The 19407-nt window shown below is 41.8% G+C and overlaps 1 protein-coding gene across 1 annotated transcript in view; it reads right to left on the reverse strand.

The window, feature by feature from the left end:
- Positions 1–5: 5 nt before the first annotated feature.
- mbo (Nuclear pore complex protein Nup88) overlaps positions 6–19407 on the reverse strand; it is a 149494-nt gene continuing 130092 nt past the window's right edge. The window contains exons 3-15 of the mRNA XM_028171081.2: positions 15855–15968; positions 15240–15452; positions 14165–14333; positions 10916–11029; positions 9859–9958; positions 8974–9115; positions 7730–7829; positions 6976–7089; positions 6396–6533; positions 5612–5700; positions 3654–3810; positions 1525–1613; positions 6–1456 (exon numbers count right to left, since the gene is read on the reverse strand). Coding sequence (XP_028026882.2) covers positions 1390–1456; positions 1525–1613; positions 3654–3810; positions 5612–5700; positions 6396–6533; positions 6976–7089; positions 7730–7829; positions 8974–9115; positions 9859–9958; positions 10916–11029; positions 14165–14333; positions 15240–15452; positions 15855–15968 — 1606 coding nt within the window. The 3' untranslated portion in view covers positions 6–1389. The remainder of the gene's footprint in view (positions 1457–1524; positions 1614–3653; positions 3811–5611; positions 5701–6395; positions 6534–6975; positions 7090–7729; positions 7830–8973; positions 9116–9858; positions 9959–10915; positions 11030–14164; positions 14334–15239; positions 15453–15854; positions 15969–19407) is intronic.

Raw genomic sequence — 19407 nt, forward strand, 5'->3', positions numbered from 1 at the left:
ATATATTCATCAAAATACTTTATTTAACAAACAGAAAGCACAATCACAAATGTTTAAATTATATTGTTTCGATAATACTAAAATCACAAGAACACAAACTAATACCATTGAAGACACGAGTGGATGAAGGGGTTAAGTACTGTTTTTAAGATTTCTAAGTTTTTACATTGAATGAAGGTGTTATGTGCCTATAAGTCATATTAGACCTTAAAGCTTCAGGTTTAAAGGCTATATTTAGAGATTGCATGTGATGAAAGATTTATGTACAAGTACAGTAGATTGGGGGGAATAGGGACAAATCTGGGATGTCACAATACTTTTGTTGAGTTATTAGAGATTTAACTTTGTTGAACTAAAAATGACTTTTATTTAGGTAGTGTTTAAGAATATCAAATAATTTAATTTAGTCATTAAAGATTTGTAACTCATTAATGATATTAAAAAAAATGATTACCTGACGCTTGGTATCTACCTAACAACTACATAGTGCCAGCCCTAACGAGCGAAAAACTCTATTAAACTCTTAAGCGACCCGATTCACCCTACGCCTAGGTGAATAGGGACAAGTGAGCTTTTGTAACTTTTGATGATTATTTTTTAATAAACTATATCTTAATGCATTATAAATGAAAATTTAAACTACCGAGACCATTGTGATCTCTGTTTTATTAATATAACTCTAAAAAAAAACACGATACAAATCAATGTCGAACTTAGTGTCCCAATTCCCCCCATTTTACGGTAGCTCAAAATTAACAAATTGTATCATATCCCTTTCATCCACTCATGTCTTCTATTTCAATTATAATTATGATTATTTTCTGGCGTCGACAGGCACGGCCGGACCGAGGCTAAGCGGCTCACAGACCCATCCATTAAGACACTTGAATAAGATAGTAAGGACGTGACTTCTAAAATAAAAATAAAACCGCTTCGGACAGTTTTGTTTCCACTGCGTCGTTGAGCTCGACAGCGCGCAGTGCGCTCGGTACTGGGCCGGCAATGGACGCGGCGCGCGATGTATGTGTCACAACTATTCGTCAGACGACTTTCAGTCACGTTCTTAATAATAGTTTTTGGTTTTTTCAAATCATCAATAATGGAACATGAGAGGGCATGTTACAAGAATGTGAGCCTTGAGGCTTCAGTCATTAGGGTCGAAATTTGATTGTTCGGCGATATCTCGCATATCCCTACGCGTTTAACACCACGAATTATTTTCGATTACAAATAATTAATGAACAAATCACAACCTTCTTATGGTGTGAAAAGACATTGGCAGAATACAGTTATATTTAAAATTGATTTTCATGTAGAGTATACTCGTAGTGTTGGTCTGACCGCGGACATCAGCAAAGTGTTGTCTGTTGCCGGCACGCCGCGGGGCCGCTACACGAGGCTGAGCTGGTCCCGCAGCAGCTTCGTCTCTTCGATCAGCGTCGCTATCTGCGCCGTCCTGTGGACAGGGAGATGTGTACTGGTGGAGTGCAGGGGCGCGGGCGGGGGCAGGGAGGGGGCACTTACTGCTGCTGCAGGACGGAGGAGATGGTCTCGCTGTGCGACCGGCCCAGCGCGATGTCTTTCTTCTTGTACTCCGTACGCCATTTCTCCATCTGGAATATATACAGTTGTGGTCAACTAATTAGGGACATTCAAGATAGTGAAGGGCTATAACCGGTTATGTACATTTAAATATAAAACCCTATTGATTTCTCAGCACCTATTATTTGCATAATGTGGTCCGATTATTATGCTATAAATGGCTGTAAATAAAAGATTTAATAAATAGAAAAAGTATTTAATATCAAAGATTAAACATGTATTAAATATGAAGGTACAATTCTGTAGTGGACATTTAATTAAGGACAGTAAAGTATAATGAAAAATACAGTTACACAAACCTTATAATCTTCAGTGTTATAATATCTTTAACAGCTCCATTTTATTACTTGTAAAATCAGTACCCAGTAGCAAAACCTTTGTTAGTAATTACCGCTTGACACCGATGTGGCATAGACATTATCAGTTTCTGACATGTTTCGACAGGAATGTTTGCCCATGCCTCACAAAAAGCTTCATGAAGTTCATCCAAATTTGTATTACGATAAGTGGCAACTTTTTTCTTGATTTCGTGCCAAAGGTGCTCAATTGGGTTGAGGTCCGGGCTATTTGCTGGCCAATCTAGCACCGATACAAACTGATTGGTAAGAAACGACTTGACTGAATGGGCTGTATGTTTCGGGTCGTTATCCTGCTGAAACGTCCATATAATAGGGAGATGCTCCTCAGCATAGGGAAGCATAGTTTCTTCCAATATTGCCTTGTATTGATGTTGGTCTAAGTTACCCTGAACTTTCCTCACAGGTCCCACTCCACGTCCAGAAAATGAACCCCATATTTTAAGGTTTCCACCGCCATGTTTCTCCTTTTTTTTTGTGAATCTTGGATTCATTTCCGCTTTTACAGGACGCCGTACATATTGCCTTTCATCTGAAGAAATCAAATTAACCTTGATCTCGCCAGAGAGAAGTACATGTTGCCATTGGGCGTAGGTCCAATGTCCATATTTACGTGCAAATGCCAAACGAGCATTTCTATGTTCTTTCTTCAACAACGGTACTTTGCGAGCCACTCTTCCGAACAACCCTGCTTCTACCAAACGTCGTCGAACGGTCCTCGCAGATACACCGGCTCTTGCGTTTGCCCCAAACACTTCCGTGTTTAATTAAAATAGAGCCTAGAAACGGATCTTTCTTAGCTAACCTGGTTATCATTCTATCTTCTTGCGGAGTCGGTTTTCTCGATCTTTTTGTTCTGGACACGTTTAAAGCTTGAAATGTTGCACTGCATTGCATACCATAGTTTTTGAACAATTTAAATGTTGTGCTATCCTTCGGTATGACCAACCACGCTCGACAAACTTCATGATAATTTTTCGTAGTGTCGGATCGCAACTTTTATTTTTGCCCATTTTTCTTCAAAATAATTCTCAAAACTTAAAATAAAAAATCTGGATTGCCGCCAAAACGACCACTAAACAATAAGAAAAGAAACAAAAAAGTATTAAAATTCAAATTTTTTAATTAGAACGCAATACCTCAGTGTCCCTAATTAAATGGCCAGCCGGCATTCTTTGAACCAATAGCACTATGATATTGTATCAGCTATACTGTAAAGAGGTTTAATGTTTAAGAAGTTGTTATTGTTTGTATAATCGCGCACATAAATGACTAATTACACTTACATGTAAAAGATATGGAATATTGCTAAGACTCGTTGGAAAATAAATAAAATATTCACAATTTGGCTTAACTAGAGATTGTCCCTAATTAGTTGACCACGACTGTATATATTTTTATTGCTTAGTTGGGTGGACGAGCTTATAGCCCACCTGGTTGTTAAGTGGTTACTGGAGCCCATAGACATCCATAACGTAAATGCGCCACCCACCTTGAGATATCAGTTCTAAGGTCTCAAGTATAGTTACAACGGCTGCCCCGCCCTTCAGACCGAAACGCATTACTGCTTCACGGCAGAAATAGGCAGGGTGGTGGTACCTACCCGCGCGGACTCACAAGAGGTCCTACCACCAGTAAATGAGATAACGCAGTGCGCAGTGCGAGCGGGGAGAGAGGGGGGTCGGGGGGAGGTACCTGCGCGGCGTGCGTGCGTGCCCGCTCCCGCAGCGCGTGCAGGCGGGGCAGTGCGCGGCGGTGAGTGCGCGCGTGCTGCCGCAGCTCATCCAGCAGCGCGCCCTCCGCCTCCGACACAGCTGCGCTCTGCCGCAGCTGCCGCAACACCGCCGAGCATCTGAGTGAGCGGTGACGTTAGGAATTTAACACAACTTAACACAGGGATAAAGGTTGTCCCATAATAAAAAGGGACAGATAACCAGGAGGGAGGTTTTAGTCCGTAGGTGACTGAGACACTTTCTCAGTAGAGTCGGGCATGCCCATGGGCCCGGGCCTTTGGGTATCCATGAGGATTTCCTCCCACCCACGCGATAAAAAAAAGACGTCAGGGACTGATGGCGTCAGAGACTAGCGCTACATGGTTATTACAAACGATGACGTCATTCTGTTATTTGATGTCATTATATTGTAATAGTAAAGGCTTCGTCAAACAGAACGCGTACTTAGCGCGCGTCAGAGAGTTGTCAACTGACGGAGCGCTATGACGCCGAGATGTGTTGTACTACTAGGGTAATGTACTGTCAAACAGAGCGCCAGCGCTAGCAGTACGCAACGTTTTGACGTCAGACGTTGTAATTTTTTACAAATTTTATTTTAGCGTCCGAGTGAATGTATATTAAAATACTGGATAATGCCCGAAAAAATGATAGAATAAGTTCAAAAATACCCATGCTCATACAATGCCACATCTGAATCAGTCGACATCTTAATACTTTTAAATTTTCACACTGCTATCGAAAGGCACTATGATTTGGCGAATTTTGCGTTGCGTCAAGAAGTGTTAGGCTCATCTAATCAATTTGTGTGACATGAAAAGAGCGCGACGTTAAAACGCAGCGCTAAGTACGCGTTCTGTTTGACGAAGCCTTAAATAAGACTCACTTTTCCAATGAATTCCATTTATTAAATTTCAAGCGTACAATAATAACAGGGAGCTTCGCCTCGCTCGGCTGCTCGAGACGGAATGTTGTAATCTCAGTTAATTAAATAGTAATGTTTTTTTTTATTGCCCTTGTAGGCAGACGAGCGCACGGCCCATCTGGTGGTGTGTGGTTACCGTCGCCCATGGACTTCAGCAATGCCAGGGGCAGAGACAAGCCGCTGCCTACCGCTTAATACTCTCCACAAGCCTCGTTTGAAGAAGGACATGTCATAGCGATCGGGAAGCACCGTGGAGGGGAGCTCACTCCATAGCCGGATGGTGCGTGGCAAAAAAGACCTCTGGAAACGCACTGTCGATGAACGCAGTGGCTCCAGGTAGTATGGATAAACTCTACTCCGGCGGTTCCACATTCGCTGTTCTGCACATCGATGTCTATCGACTGGTGTAAGTTCTAATGCGGCTTACGGAGAGTACTTATAGGCTGTGACTTGACTCCGCATCTAGCATTGCTGAAGGACTTCATTGCTGGACATGGGCGACGGTGATTACTTACCATCAAGTGGGTCGTCTGTCCGCATGCCTATACGGGCAATAAAAAAAGCACGCCAAATGCGAGTGGTTCTATTTAGTTTCACCCATTGAGGACATGGTTCCAGTTGGAAGAAGGAGAGTTTTTTTTTCCTACCTATGCTGATAGCCTTGAGAGGCAATTTCAGCTTCACCTTGACGTGTAGGTGAGCTCACGGGGCCCAAACCGGAGTGTTGCTAACATTAGCCCTGGTAAGAGCAGTGCCTCGCAGAATCTACCATCGGAAACGCGACCCACTGAGAAGATCCGGCGAGAAACTCAGTGGGCTGTGTCTGTGGGTTAATTCGCTCGTCGAACCCTTCGTCGTAAGCGACGGGTTCGACGAGAACGGTGACCGATGCTTGAGGTACCTAAAAGCATCGTTAATGAACGGAGGATCCGAAATTACATGCATTGGGCAGAAGGGGAGTAGGCCCATACAAGAGAGGCTGCCCGGGGAGGGGTCACCTGTTGTTGAGGTCCTCCTGGCGCGTCTCCGCCACTATGCACTTCTCCCGGAGCGCAGCAGACTGCTGTCGAGCCTGCTCCAACTCGTTCTGCAATGTGTGTTGGGATACATATTATAATTTTTATTTTTTTATTGCTTAGATCAGCGGTCGGGGAACTTTTTTAATTATTACCCCAAAATATTTTTGTGTAAGTTTATATTGACCCATGATAAAGAACAAAAAAAAAAACGAAATCGTTTCTTTTTAGCATCTTTAATATTATAGCCCCCATGATAACTTTGAAAAAAAAAACCAATAACTAAAAATTTCATTCAAACATCATTTATTCAATTTATCAATGTAATATCTAGTAATACACAACGGCAAGCCAATCGCGGCACACGATGCCTACAATAAAATACGTGGGTCAATCACGTGAACTTTGTGTTTCCAAATAATGTGTTCTATCTCATTTTTTCGCCAGCTGAATCCTATACATTTATGTGTTCGTGTCTCTATGGACTTATTTTTTCGTTTCATCGAGTGTGAAATCACAACGATTCTAAAGAAGTTTCACTTCAATATATACTCTTTACTCACAAAAGTTTCATATTTACCCCCCAAAATTTCATTTTAAAAATTTTAGTCTTCGGAACCGTTTAATCTCAATTTTATTGGTATTACCCTAAGAAGACTGTCTAACTAACTGAAAATTTGTGTTGGAATCGGAAAGCGTTCCGATTGTCTCCAATATACTGTAGTGAGTAGCTGCGAGCACGGGACGGGGCGAGGGGGGAGTGTACCTGCAGGTCGGCGGCCCAGTCCCGGTACTGGCGCGCGAGGGCGCCCAGCGCGTGCAGCTTGCGGGCGAGCGCGGCGGCGGCGCGCTGCTGGCGGCGCACGTACTCGCCGCGCAGCGCCAGCGTCGCCTGCGTCACCAGCTGCCAGTACACGCGTGACGTCACTGTACTGTACTGACATTGTATCAGCGTGCCCGCGTGCTGACGACTTAGATTGTGCTGGCACCATCCACATTGAGACTTTGAGGTCGAAATGTCAACTGTATACCCTTACGGATTTAATTAAATCAATTGTTTAACATGTTCATTAAATTGAAACAATTATTCAATCATGATTTTGTTTGTAGAGAACAAATATTGTGTGATATAATAAAGTAATGTAATATATTTGACAGATTTTTTTTAAGTCATGCTAAACTCTAAACGCAACACAAAACGTCATAAAACTGTGTCTAATCTATAAAGGTTACATCGCTTGATCTGTGGTTAGCTCATTATTGAATTTAGCCCCAAGTGACGTCACACACGTTCGCCAGATCTGTGGTTAGGTTATTTAGCCCCAAGTGACGTCACAGGCGAGTACCTCGAGACAGTCCCGGGGCCCGGGCTCGGCGCGGCGGTCCAGGTGCAGCAGGGGCTGCGACGCGTCCCGGGCAAGGATCTCCTGTATGATGGCTGTGAACGACACCTTCTGTCTCTGCGGGGGTTCAAAAGTTTCCAAGTATAAATACACTCTACTACCGGACGAGCGAATTTCGACTCTATTCATTGACACAATAAGATATAAATTCATTTTATAGTATAGTTGCTGTGGTAGATTTTTTTTAAGGGATTTTATGACCTGGTATCTATGTCCTTTAAGTCATGTCTTATTCTCATTTATATTCTTATTTTTATGAAAAATAATAACATGGAGTGAAATGAAATGAAGACGATTAATATGAGACATTAAACAACTGGGATGAAATTAAATGTAATGATATGGGATGAAATATATTCATTTCCCCACATTTTCCCACATTTGTGCACTTTCACAGATATTAAATAGTTAATAAACCGCCGTTATTACACATTTAAACATGAACAAATACTAAATAGACAAAATAAAACAAATCACAAAACTTCACTCCTCGCGTTCCCGCCAAAAAGTCGTGGTAGATACAGGTAATTACGGCACAAAAGAAGACAGATTGAAAAGTTGTTCGTAAAGAGGAACAGCTTCTTGCTAGACTTAACGCATTACGCATCGGTCCAGGGGCGACTCTCGCTTCAGTCCTCAGAGTGATGACTCAAGTTAATGAGAGGCGAGTTGGAACGTGACAAACAAAATGGCTGACCTCTTTTAGAATGGCGTTGATTTCATCCAGCTCTAGGGCGGGGTTCTTCAGCTGCATCTCCTTATACAGCTCGTCGTCCGAGCACAGCGGCGCCAGGGGGCTGGTGTGGGAGAACGGAGTCACTATTAGTAGGAGAGACTCTTCGCCCGTCGGAAGGTAAGTGGTCCCGGGCAAGTTTACTGGTGGTAGAACCTCTTGTGAGTCCGCGCGGGTAGGTACCACCACCCTGCCTATTTCTACCGTGAAGAAGTAATGCGTTTCGGTTTGAAGGGCGGGGCAGCCATTGTAACTATACTGAAACTTTAGAACTTATATCTCAAGGTGGGTGGCGCATTTACGTTGTAGATGTCTATGGTCTCCAGTAACCACTTAAAACCGGGTGGGCTGTGAGTTCGTCCACCCATCTAAGCAATAAAAAAAAAGTCAGGAGTCCAAGTTTACATTGTACCGATGTCACGTACACTTCGGTCTTATGCGTCATGATCAGTGGTCGGAGTAGGTACATTGATTTTATATACTTGCGTGAAGATATTATAATATGGACATGCTATTTTATCCATAATGATTATTTTTTTAAATTGAAAAAAATATTTTTAATCCTTATCGGATCCAATTTCTATATTTATGAAATAAAGTAACAAAAAGCCCTGTCTAAGTTTTGTATCATACTGTCAAGCGTCATTTCTGATTCAACAGAACGGGACATAATACGGTGTAACTATTCCAAGGCGTTTTTCTATAAAATAAAATACTGATTTATTTCACCGTTAGCTAGCACTGAGTAGCGTAGATTAATATTATTAATACGTTTTTCACTTTAAACACAGATTCATGCTAATTTCAAACAAATATCACAATAAATATGAAGTTCCGGTATTTTGGAGGCATATCCATATTATCCTATACGTTTGAAGACAACGACCTTAAATCAATCTGTGGTGTTTTTTTTATTGCTTGGTGCAAATGGTGTTTTTTTTATTGCTTAGATGGGTGGACGAGCTCACAGCCCACCTGGTGTTAAGTGGTTATTGAAGCCCATAGACATCCACAAGGTAAATGCGCCACCCGCCTTGAGATATAAGTTCTAAGGTCTCAAGTATAGTGCCAACGGCCGACCAAGTTCAAACCGAAACGCTGTTGCTTCGCGGCAGAAATAGGCGGGGTGGTGGTACCTACCCTTGTGGACTCACAAGAGGTCCTACCACCAGTAAAAAGTTTATGTGATGTCTATTGATATGACGTACCGGGAGAGCAGCAAGCCGTCTCGGCACAGTAGCAGCAGCACGGGCAGCGCGCGGCGGGCCGGGCGGGCGCCCCGCAGCCCCCCGCGCAGCACGTGCGCGGCGCGCGATGACGTCACGCACAGCGCCGCCGCCTCCCCCTCCGCTGCCGACAAGTGCAGGTGGACTTTTTGGCGGGAACGCGACGAGTGAAGTTGTGTGATTTGTTTTATTTTGTCTATTTAGTGTTTTTTCTGGTTTTAATGGTGGTTTGTTAATTGTTTAATATTTGTGAAAGCGCACAAATGTGGGAAAATGAAACTAAGCGAACCTAGCTTCTCGGGTCCCTTAAAGAAGTCCACTGAAAACGTCTCAGTAAATGACCATCATTTTACTGAAATTATATTTCATCTCATATCATGTCATCTCATCTCATTTAATTTAATTTCATGCCAGTTGATTAAGCTTCCTTCGTTTTTTTTAATTCATAAGCTCTAAATTATTAAAACGGCGAATTATAAAAATGTTATTACATGACGCTGGCTAATGCACAAACCGTGCCGGCGCCAAAAGCTAAAGAAAAAGAAGAAGTGCGGCCGGTGAGTTGAAGGCCTTTCTAGTTTCACGAGAACAAGTGGGCATGCAAAGGCTCAGCCAGGAGGGGTGGGATTTGCTAACAACTGCCCGAGCGCCTCCGAAGGAGACCTAACAACTCAAGAGCAATTGCTTCGCGAATGAATCTACTACCAGATCATAATCGCCACCCGCTGAGAAGATCCGGCGAGAAACTCAGCGGGCTGATGCTTGGGGAGTTGCAGTAGAGTGTGGTGTGTCCCTACAGCCGACAGAGCGGCGAGTGGACAGTAAGTGTGGTGTGTCGCTAGAGCCGACCGAGCGGCGGGTGGTTACCGTCGGGTGCGCGCGCGTAGTGTCGCAGCGCGGCGAGCACGGGCAGCGCGACGGTGTGCGCGCCCGCCGCGTGCACGCACGCGTACGTGTCATCCGTGCACTGCAACGCAACACGCACTGCTTCACTATAAAGTCGCAACTGTACGAGTCGAGCGGACGAAATTCGACCGTATCCCGCACAACATAGAGTTTAAATTCGTTTCGTGCTCACATTTTCTTATTCAGTTTTGTTATTGAATAAAAAGCTGATTAATTTCAAGTAGTAATCTAAATATATATAAAAAATTATTGCTGTTCGTTAGTCTCGCTAAAACTCGAGAAAGGCTGGACCGATTTGGCTAATTTTGGTCTTGAATTATTTGTGGAAGTCCAGAGAAGGTTTAGGAGGTAGATAAATATGAAAATGCTCGGAATTAAATAACAATTATTTTTTTCCTTTGATGTGTCCCCCCCCCCGTCGGACGGAATCCTTTTGTTTGTTTTAAGTTTATTTTATACAAAAGTTTAGGTCTTTTATTTATCGATTGAGGCACTACGAAGTCTGACGGGTCAGCTAGTAAACTAGTATAGTAGACTTTGTCAATATTTTTTCTCAAGTTATGGATGAGCTCACGGATCCCTTGATATAATATGTGGATATTAGAACGTACAACTGTTTCGCGGCAGATATAGACAGAATAGCGGTGCGGGTTTCAAAACAATTTTTATTTTCGATTTCTAATTCTTGTCTTTTTTTTTTTTATTGCTTAGATAGTACGAATTCACAGCCCACCTTGTGTTAAGTGGTTACTGGAGCCCATATATATCTACAACGTAAATGCGCCACCCACTTTGAGAAATAAGTTCTAAGGTCTCAGTATAGTTAAAACGGCTGCCCCGCTCTTCAACCGAAACGCATTACTGCTTCACGGCAGAAATAGGCAGGGCGGTGGTATCTACCCGCGCGGACTCACAAGAGGTCCTACCGCTGTCTTAAACTGAGAAGTCGCTTTGACGTTGTGATGTCCACGAACTTCGGCGACTTACCATCTAATGAGCTATATAGTAGTGCCGGTACCTTGATCAGCTGCACGGGGTAGGGCTCCGCGTCGGGCTCCGGTACCACGTCCAACTCCACGGTCTCCACCACGTACAGAGCGTAGCCGTCTCTGTCGCTCTCTTCTTTCTCGCTCTGAAAGTAAACAACACCAACTTTATGCTGGAAGCACACTGCGTTATGCGCTATTCGTTATGTGACTACGCCGTATTCGCCAAAATATATGTTAAGCGCGCAAGCAAGAAACACGCCATCCACACTTCGAACTTGTGCGCTGAATTATGCCAAATAAGGCAAATATGTGTCTTGTTTGCGTGGAGCGATGGACGTGTTGGGAGTTGCCGCAATTTATTATTTCCTAAATGTTTCTTACCAATACTTGTTGTACAAAGTTACTAAAATACCTAAAATACCGAAAAGAAAACGCTGGTGGATGAATACAAGTCATAAGACACGTCGATATACGACCGCCACAAGCGAGCGAATGACTCACCGAAGTGTGGGCACTCGATGCGCATATTCGCCTTATTCGTGTCCTTTGAAGTGTGTCAAAAAACCGACAAGTCGACGGATACGCGTATTTGCTATTCGTCCTTATGTGTTATGCGTACGAATAAAGCGAATATTGGCGAAAATACTCTCCACACTTCGCCGTATGCGCGTGAATAGCTCGCATAACGAATAGCGAATAGCTCAGTGTGGTTCCGGCATTACATTTAAAAAGAAAAAAAAAAATTGATTGTTCCCAGCACAAAGCAATTGACGTCATAGATATATAACTAGTCAGGTCATAAGTATTGTCACACAGTAAAAACTTTTCTTTTAGAATGCTGGCCACAAAAAAGTTTATTGAATTCGAATTTCGAATTGTTCATGAAAATAAAAATGTATACTTTTCGAATTTTACTCATTTTTAAATATGGAGTGGACGTTTAAAGAAGACCATGTTGCAGTGATTGCGTTGCATCGTTGCGGTTACGCGCCAATTCAAATTTTAAAAAAACTGAAAAATTTGAATATAACCAAAAGATTCGTTTATCGTACCATCAAACGATACAATGAAGACTCTAGTGTAGATGACAGGTCAAGAAGTGGTCGCCCTCGGTCTGTTAGGACTCCAGCAGTGATAAAAGCTGTGAAGGCGCGAATTCAAAGAAATCCCAAACGTAAGCAGAAACTGTTGGCCCTTCAGATGGGGTTATGCAGAACCACGGTGAAAAGGGTGTTAAATGAAGACTTAGGGCTTCGGGCATATCGAAGAAAAACAGGACATCGTTTGAATGCTCGTCTAATGGACCTGAGACTGAAGAGATGCCGCGCTTTGTTGAAGCGGTACGCGGGAAAAAAATATCGGGAAATTCTTTTTTCGGATGAAAAATTTTTTACCGTAGAAGAGAGCTACAACAAACAAAATGATAAGGTGTACGCACACAGTAGTGAAGAAGCGAGCAACCGTATTCCGCGTGTCCAACGAGGTCATTTTCCATCCTCGCTCATGGTATGGTTGGGAGTTTCTTATTGGGGCTTAACAGAGGTACATTTTTGTGAGAAAGGTGTAAAAACGAATGCAGTTGTGTATCAAAATACAGTCCTGACGAACCTTGTGGAACCTGTTTCTCATACCATGTTCAATAACAGGCACTGGGTATTCCAACAAGATTCGGCGCCAGCTCATAGAGCGAAGAGCACACAAGACTGGCTGGCGGCGCGTGAAATCGACTTCATCCGGCACGAAGACTGGCCCTCCTCCAGTCCAGATTTGAATCCGTTAGATTACAAGATATGGTAACACTTGGAGGAAAAGGCGTGCTCAAAGCCTCATCCCAATTTGGAGTCACTCAAGACATCCTTGATTAAGGCAGCCGCCGATATTGACATGGACCTCGTTCGTGCTGCGATAGACGACTGGCCGCGCAGATTGAAGGGCTGTGTTCAAAATCACGGAGGTCATTTTGAATAAACTTTAGTGTCATAAGAATCTATGTTTTGTTAAGTTCATTTTGGTATATGAATATTACATAATGAATAAACTTGTTTCAATTATTTTACATTAAACATGTGACAGAATTTATGACCTGACTAGGTAGATTTGCGGTAGGCAGCGGTTTGGCTCTGCCCCTGGCATTGCTGATATCCATGGGCGACGGTAACCACTTACCATCAGGTGGGCCGTATGCTCGTCTGTCTACAAGGGCAATAAAAAAAAACGTAAAAAAAATGGATTGTTTCCAATACTAAAGCAATTGACATCATAGGAAACACACAAAAAATATTATAGATAAGCAACTCAAGCACTCAACAAAAATGTTTACGGGCGTCGGCCACCGGCGATGGCTTCGTTTCGATTAGTGCCTCATTGATCCTGTAGATGGCAGTAGCATATTATCTATCCTATATTTTATTTTTAACAAAGGATTTTGTAAATTTAATCAATTTGTCTATAACAAATAAACACTTGTATGGTATTTTTATTTTTTATTTTCTATGCTTAGTTAAACAATAATGAAATGCCTTAACTTTAACAACATACGTTTAGGGGTATCCGCTACAAGATGTCGCTAATTTCGATACAAAAAAATATTTGTCTTAAAGTATCGCAGGGCTCTGATTGAACAGTTTCCGATCAGAGATGACGATTGCCGACAATTACAAAAATTTCAATGTTTTTTTTTACTGCACGCAGTGTAACACAATCAAAGTCGGCTGCGACGCGGGTCAATGGCCTCATGGTTTCGTATGACGCGAGTCATTAGTTTCGTTTTTATTACGCTTTTATTAGCTTCAGACGTATGTATGTTTGTAACGAAATCTTTGAACATGAGTTAATCCAACGTTTTGACCCCTTCAAAACGTTGGATTAACTCGAAATTTGGTATACTTATTATAGTATATTAAGGACCGATGACAAATAAATATTAAAAAAAAATTGAAAAAATTTCAACTAAAAAATGAAAAATAAATAATAGTTAAAAAAAACTAATAAAATAGTGAATTATATATAGAAAAATATAGAATTATATAGAAAAATAGTAAATTAAAATTTTGAATTAAAAATCTCACGCTTTTTTTATAATAAAATCATTTTTCTTACACTATTTTTAATTCAAATTTATTGAAATTTATTTTCTATTATTTAGTTGGATTTTCTATAAAAGCGTATTTTGTTAGTTTTTTTTAAACTATTATTTACTTAAGGGTAGATGTACTTTTATAAAATTGACATAGACGACATTTGGTTAATGTAGTGTAGTCCGGGTACACAATACTCACATTTGGTAGCAGCAAGCAGTGGTACAGAGCGGCCGAGGAGGTCGCGATGACGACCAGGGGAGGGATGTCGCTGCCCCCCATGCACAGGATACAGCACGAGTCCGAGCCGTAGTTGTCGTCCGCGGGGGGATATATGGCGAGGGGTCCAACGAGCTTCGGCTGGAGTGGACTGGAAAAGTAATAAGCTTTTGTGATATAAGCTTTTTAGGGTTGATAAGAAATCTCTAAATGCCATCACTTTTTGGGGGCATTTCGAGCCGTCGTGGCCTAAGGGATAAGACGTCCAGGGCATTCGTGTTGAGCGATGCACCGGTGTTCGAATCTCAGGCGGGTACCAATTTTTCTAATGAAATACGTACTCAACAAATGTTCACGATTGATTTCCACGGTGAAGCAATAACATCGTGTAGTAAAAATGAAACCCGCAAAATTATAATTTGCGTAATTACTGGTGGTAGGACCTCTTGTGAGTCCGCGCGGGTGGGTACCACCACCCTGCCTATTTCTGCAGTGAAGCAGTTAATGCGTTTCGGTTTGAAGGGCGGGGTAGCCGTTGTAACTATACTGGGACCTTAGAACTTATATCTCAAGGTAGGTGGCGCATTTACGTTGTAGATGTCTATGGGCTCCAGTAACCTCTTAACACCAGGTGGGCTGTGAGCTCGTCCACCCATTTAGATGGGATTTTTTATTTATTGCTTAGGCAATAAATAAAAAATGTGGACATCGGTCTGCACGAAAACCTCCGTCGTTTGGTGACGAATCCCCAGTAATCCTCACAATGTTGCCGCTGCCTTGTTACTAATGAATTGGGAATCCTCACCCTATTCCACTATCATAACCCTACTTACGGTCAATACCGTCATACTAGATTCTCTGGACGAAGAATTCACGTGATATTTACGTTCAGACATATCTTTTTATTAGGTACGTATTAAACGGTATACCTATTGAAAATATCTCTCTAAATCCTGAATCGCGCCAATAATAATTACAACTCTTTCAAATATTACACAGGAGTTTCGAGTTATAACGTTCGCATCGTTCATAAAGTTTTTGATCATCAAATGATTACCTTTTATTAGTCAGATCACAGTCCATCATGTAAATTTCTCCATCGCCCCTCAGGATCAGAATGTGCTCCGCGTCGGGCGTCGGCGTGAAATCCACTGCCGTGTCTCCGAGACTGTCCAGGATCGTCTTGCCGGCGAGGAGGCTGGTCGGTTTCGGACCTATGGAGTATGTCTTCACCAGCTTCGGACCGGTTTTCAAGGCTACATTGTACAGTCTGAAAGGAATCAATTGAGTTTTTCAGTTATTGTGTCTTTTCTTTCATTTTTGAGGTTAGCCCCAATAATTTCCCGAAAGTTCGATCGGGAGATTTTGTGTATTTTATAAAAATATTAAAAAGGCATTCGGTAATTTCTAATTATACCTCTTATATGTGAAACTTTGAGATCTTAAATGGGTTATTGATTAAAATATACCTTGGCGCCATCTTGATCAACGACGTATTGCTGGTTGATTCAGTCTATATTACTAATAATTCACCCTGATATTGTTTTTCAATACTGGCCTTCTAAACGTAGCCTGGAAGTCAGGCCGACAGGCTTTTTCAACCAGCTTATAGTAGGAGAAGATGTAGCCTTACAAGCCTTACTTAAGCGTGTAAAATAATTAAAAAAATTACCTGATCGCATTATTGGAGACTAAGACCAGTACGTGTGATAGAGATATCGGATGCCAGTGGACCCTGCGAATCTCGCCAGTCGTGTACAGGAATTTCTCGTCCAGACTATAGCTCCTGGAATGGACAATATCAATGATAGTCTAATGTGGCTTGACAAGCTTTATGATATGGTAATTTAAGGATGAACTTGAAGGTAGAATCATACGATTTGCAGATCTTTTGGTGTATAAAAATCTTCTGTTTTCTAAATAGCGTATTTAATTTGTCTACCATAGAAACTATCACCTACATATACAAATCTATAAAGGATATGGAATAGTGAGTTTGGTGTTTGTTGTGAAGAATGTGTGATGTGGACGTCAGCAACGCCATGGGTACAGCCATGTCGCTTTGAATCTACCTTTTATATACACACCCGTCAAACCTGGTCACTATATATACACTACCGTTACTGGCTCGTTACAACCACAGGTTCTGCGCTACCTGCTACTAGCAGGTTCCCGCGACCTTCGACAGGTCTGTCCACCTTGTGGGAATCATGCAAGGTCTTCCGGTTATTTCAACCAATATAAATATTTTAATATATATGTAAGTAGTACTCCTAATTATCATACCTTTACTCTTTTCGTAAGGATTTTCCACCAAACAAAACAGAATAACTAATGATATATACTCATATTTTATGATTGCCACGTAGGTCATCGGTGCCCTACGCAGCGTGCTGAAGTAATTATATCGATTTCTATTACTAAGCGCCCGGATTGCCTAGCTTTGCCTTCTTTTGTTTTTAATATAAGTTTTAGCTTTTAACTCTCTTAGAAATAGATTCATTCTCAGTATCATCGTCTTTTCCAGTGTCGACTAGATATTTAGTAACAGAAATCGACATAATTACTTCAGTGCGCTAAGTAAGGCACAGGTTACCTGCAAGGCAGTCAAAGAGTTCAAGACATGTAGGAAAATTATCAAGTGGTATTAATGTAAAGAGCCATAATAGGAAGAGGTAGACCTAAGAAGAAATGGATGGAATGCGTGCAAGATGATATGTGTAAGAGGAGAGTGAGCGAAGAAATGGTATATGACAGAGGAGTATGGAAGGAGAAAACATGTTGCGCCGACCCCCGGTGATTGGGAGAAGGACAGGAGAATGATGAACGTAAAGAACCATAATAACTTTTTTTTCCCCCTACCTATGCTGATAGCCTGGAGAGGCTATTTCAGCTTCACCCTAACATGTAGGTGAGCTCACGGGGACCAAGCCGGGAGTGTTGCTAACACTGGCCTTAGCAAGAGCCGTGCCTCGCAGAATCCACCACCGGATCGGAAACGCGACCCACTGAGAAGATCCGACGGGTTCGACGAGGACGGTGACCGGTGCTTGTGGTACCTAAAAGCACCGTTATGGATCGGGAGGAACCATAATGATATGTATAATACCTTGGCATTTCGCACTGGTTCTTTTTTGTTTTTGCTTTTGAATAAGCGCAGAGCGTGTAGCCATCGTGCAGCGATGTAAACTCGATCCGTTACACATCGGACAATCCGATTAGGGGATGCAAATTGGACGTGTAGCGAGACGGAATCCCGGCTGCACTGTTCTAAACACGACCTATTGATCATAATTGGACGGCTTTTTGGGTTTTGTTACTTAAACATTCAACGAAGAAATATGATTTCGTTTCTTTGTGTTCTTGAGAAACTCAAATATAAATTGTTTTATGATTATGTCATTCATGAAGAATATTAGAATGAATGAAATCAATCAATTGCACTATCCTCCATATTTCAAAGTGGTGTTTTTTATGCACTACATATGTAACTAGGTACTGCTCATCTGTTTTGAAGTAATTGCATACAAAATAGAGTAGAATGTGGCTAGCCATAAAAAAAATGCAGTAGAAATTGTCAGATCACTATTTGTTTTCTCTGTCTGAATTGAATAGCAAAAAAAAACTTTTCACTATAGCCAACAGGTTGAAATAGAAAACTTAATAAAAGTAACAATAACTCCATTAAAAATTCAGTAGTTCTCGATATGAAGATGAACGCAGACGGTTTCCCAGCACGCACTGGCTCCGTGGAAGATCTCTTTGTACCAAGAGACACCATCAGCGTTTCATGATGGGCCATAAAAAACGAAACAAAGACTTAAAGAGCCCAAACCTTTTACAAATGCAACGATTAATCACTTAAACCCAAAAACCTAAAAAGAAAAAGGGCACGCACACACAAACACACACACGCACACACGCGAGCAAACCGTAGCGACTGAAACGTAACGTTATTAAATATACGAGGTATTCCGGAAACAAAAACCGATAAAAAACGCCGCAAAAGGATCTGATCCGGTTCAGGAATAAAAAAAAAGAAATATATTTAAGAATCGGACAACAGGCCTCGACCGCCGTTGGTCTCCGAACGTGTCCAGTTTTTTTACGAGCACCACAAGCCCTTTTGTCCTTCCGGGCGCCTCTTTTTTAAATAGATCAGGCCGAGCCAAGGACCGGCGTCCACCCTGAAATATTATTGTGGATTTTTCTGCTTGGCATTCATAAATATTTCCACGGGAACGATACAGGGAACATAGAGCTGGGATTTAGTCGAATCGGCGCGGTATTATGAATTCGTTTTAATAAAATATGATACGATAAAGCCTCCGCCTCCTTTCCCTTTTTTTTTTTTTTTCAAAACGCGTCCGACCTCTATTATATTTTGTTTAATTTAAATATGAATAATTAAATTTAAAAAGGAAATCTCCGGGTCTAATGAAACATTTTTGTTTTCGAGATAATGAATTGAAAACACTGGGTGTCGCCGCCTCGCTCTTTCGTATTCATAACGGGAGTGTTTTTAAAAAACAAGGAGAAAGAAAACATATATATATATTTAAATGTATGTATTAATTATGAAAATGAATATTTTTCCATGTCCGTCTGACCCTTGCTACGTACGCCTCGCCTATACGTGAAATTGTTTGTAGAGAAACGGAACGCGGCCTTTTTAATTATCTGATATTTTTTATCGCGTCTCCGTGAAAGTGGCTTCGGAATTAATTAAACGTACCGCCATATCTGCGAACTAATTTAACAAAACACGTACGTTTTAAAACGAATCACGTATTGGGAATATACATAGTCGAAACGTTCTCAAACGCCTTCAATCAGCCACACGAGCGTACGATCAAAGGGACTCAACAATAAAAACCAGAGAATATTAAACAAAAAGCATCGATCCGGACCGCGCCGACCGCAAGGGATTAAAATCGTAACGAACGAACAAAAATATTCAAATACAATACTAACAAATTGATACAAACACTCATTAGGTCCGGAGCGGTGAAGGCGACCGGCGCGCGAGGGGTCCGCTCGATCCGCGCCGACATTACAATCCACATCCAACGTACAAATATTATCTAAAATTCCTTCTCATTTATAATCCTTTTGTGTCCTCAGAGCGGCGTCCTCCGTCAAATCCCCCACCGGGTGGGCGGCGGGGGTGTATTTTTATATTTTTAATCGCGCCGCGCATTATCCAAATGGACATTGGCGACGAC

Source organism: Bombyx mandarina, chromosome 16 (genome assembly GCF_030267445.1).
Source record: "Bombyx mandarina strain Sakado chromosome 16, ASM3026744v2".
NCBI classification, from domain to species: domain Eukaryota; kingdom Metazoa; phylum Arthropoda; class Insecta; order Lepidoptera; family Bombycidae; genus Bombyx; species Bombyx mandarina.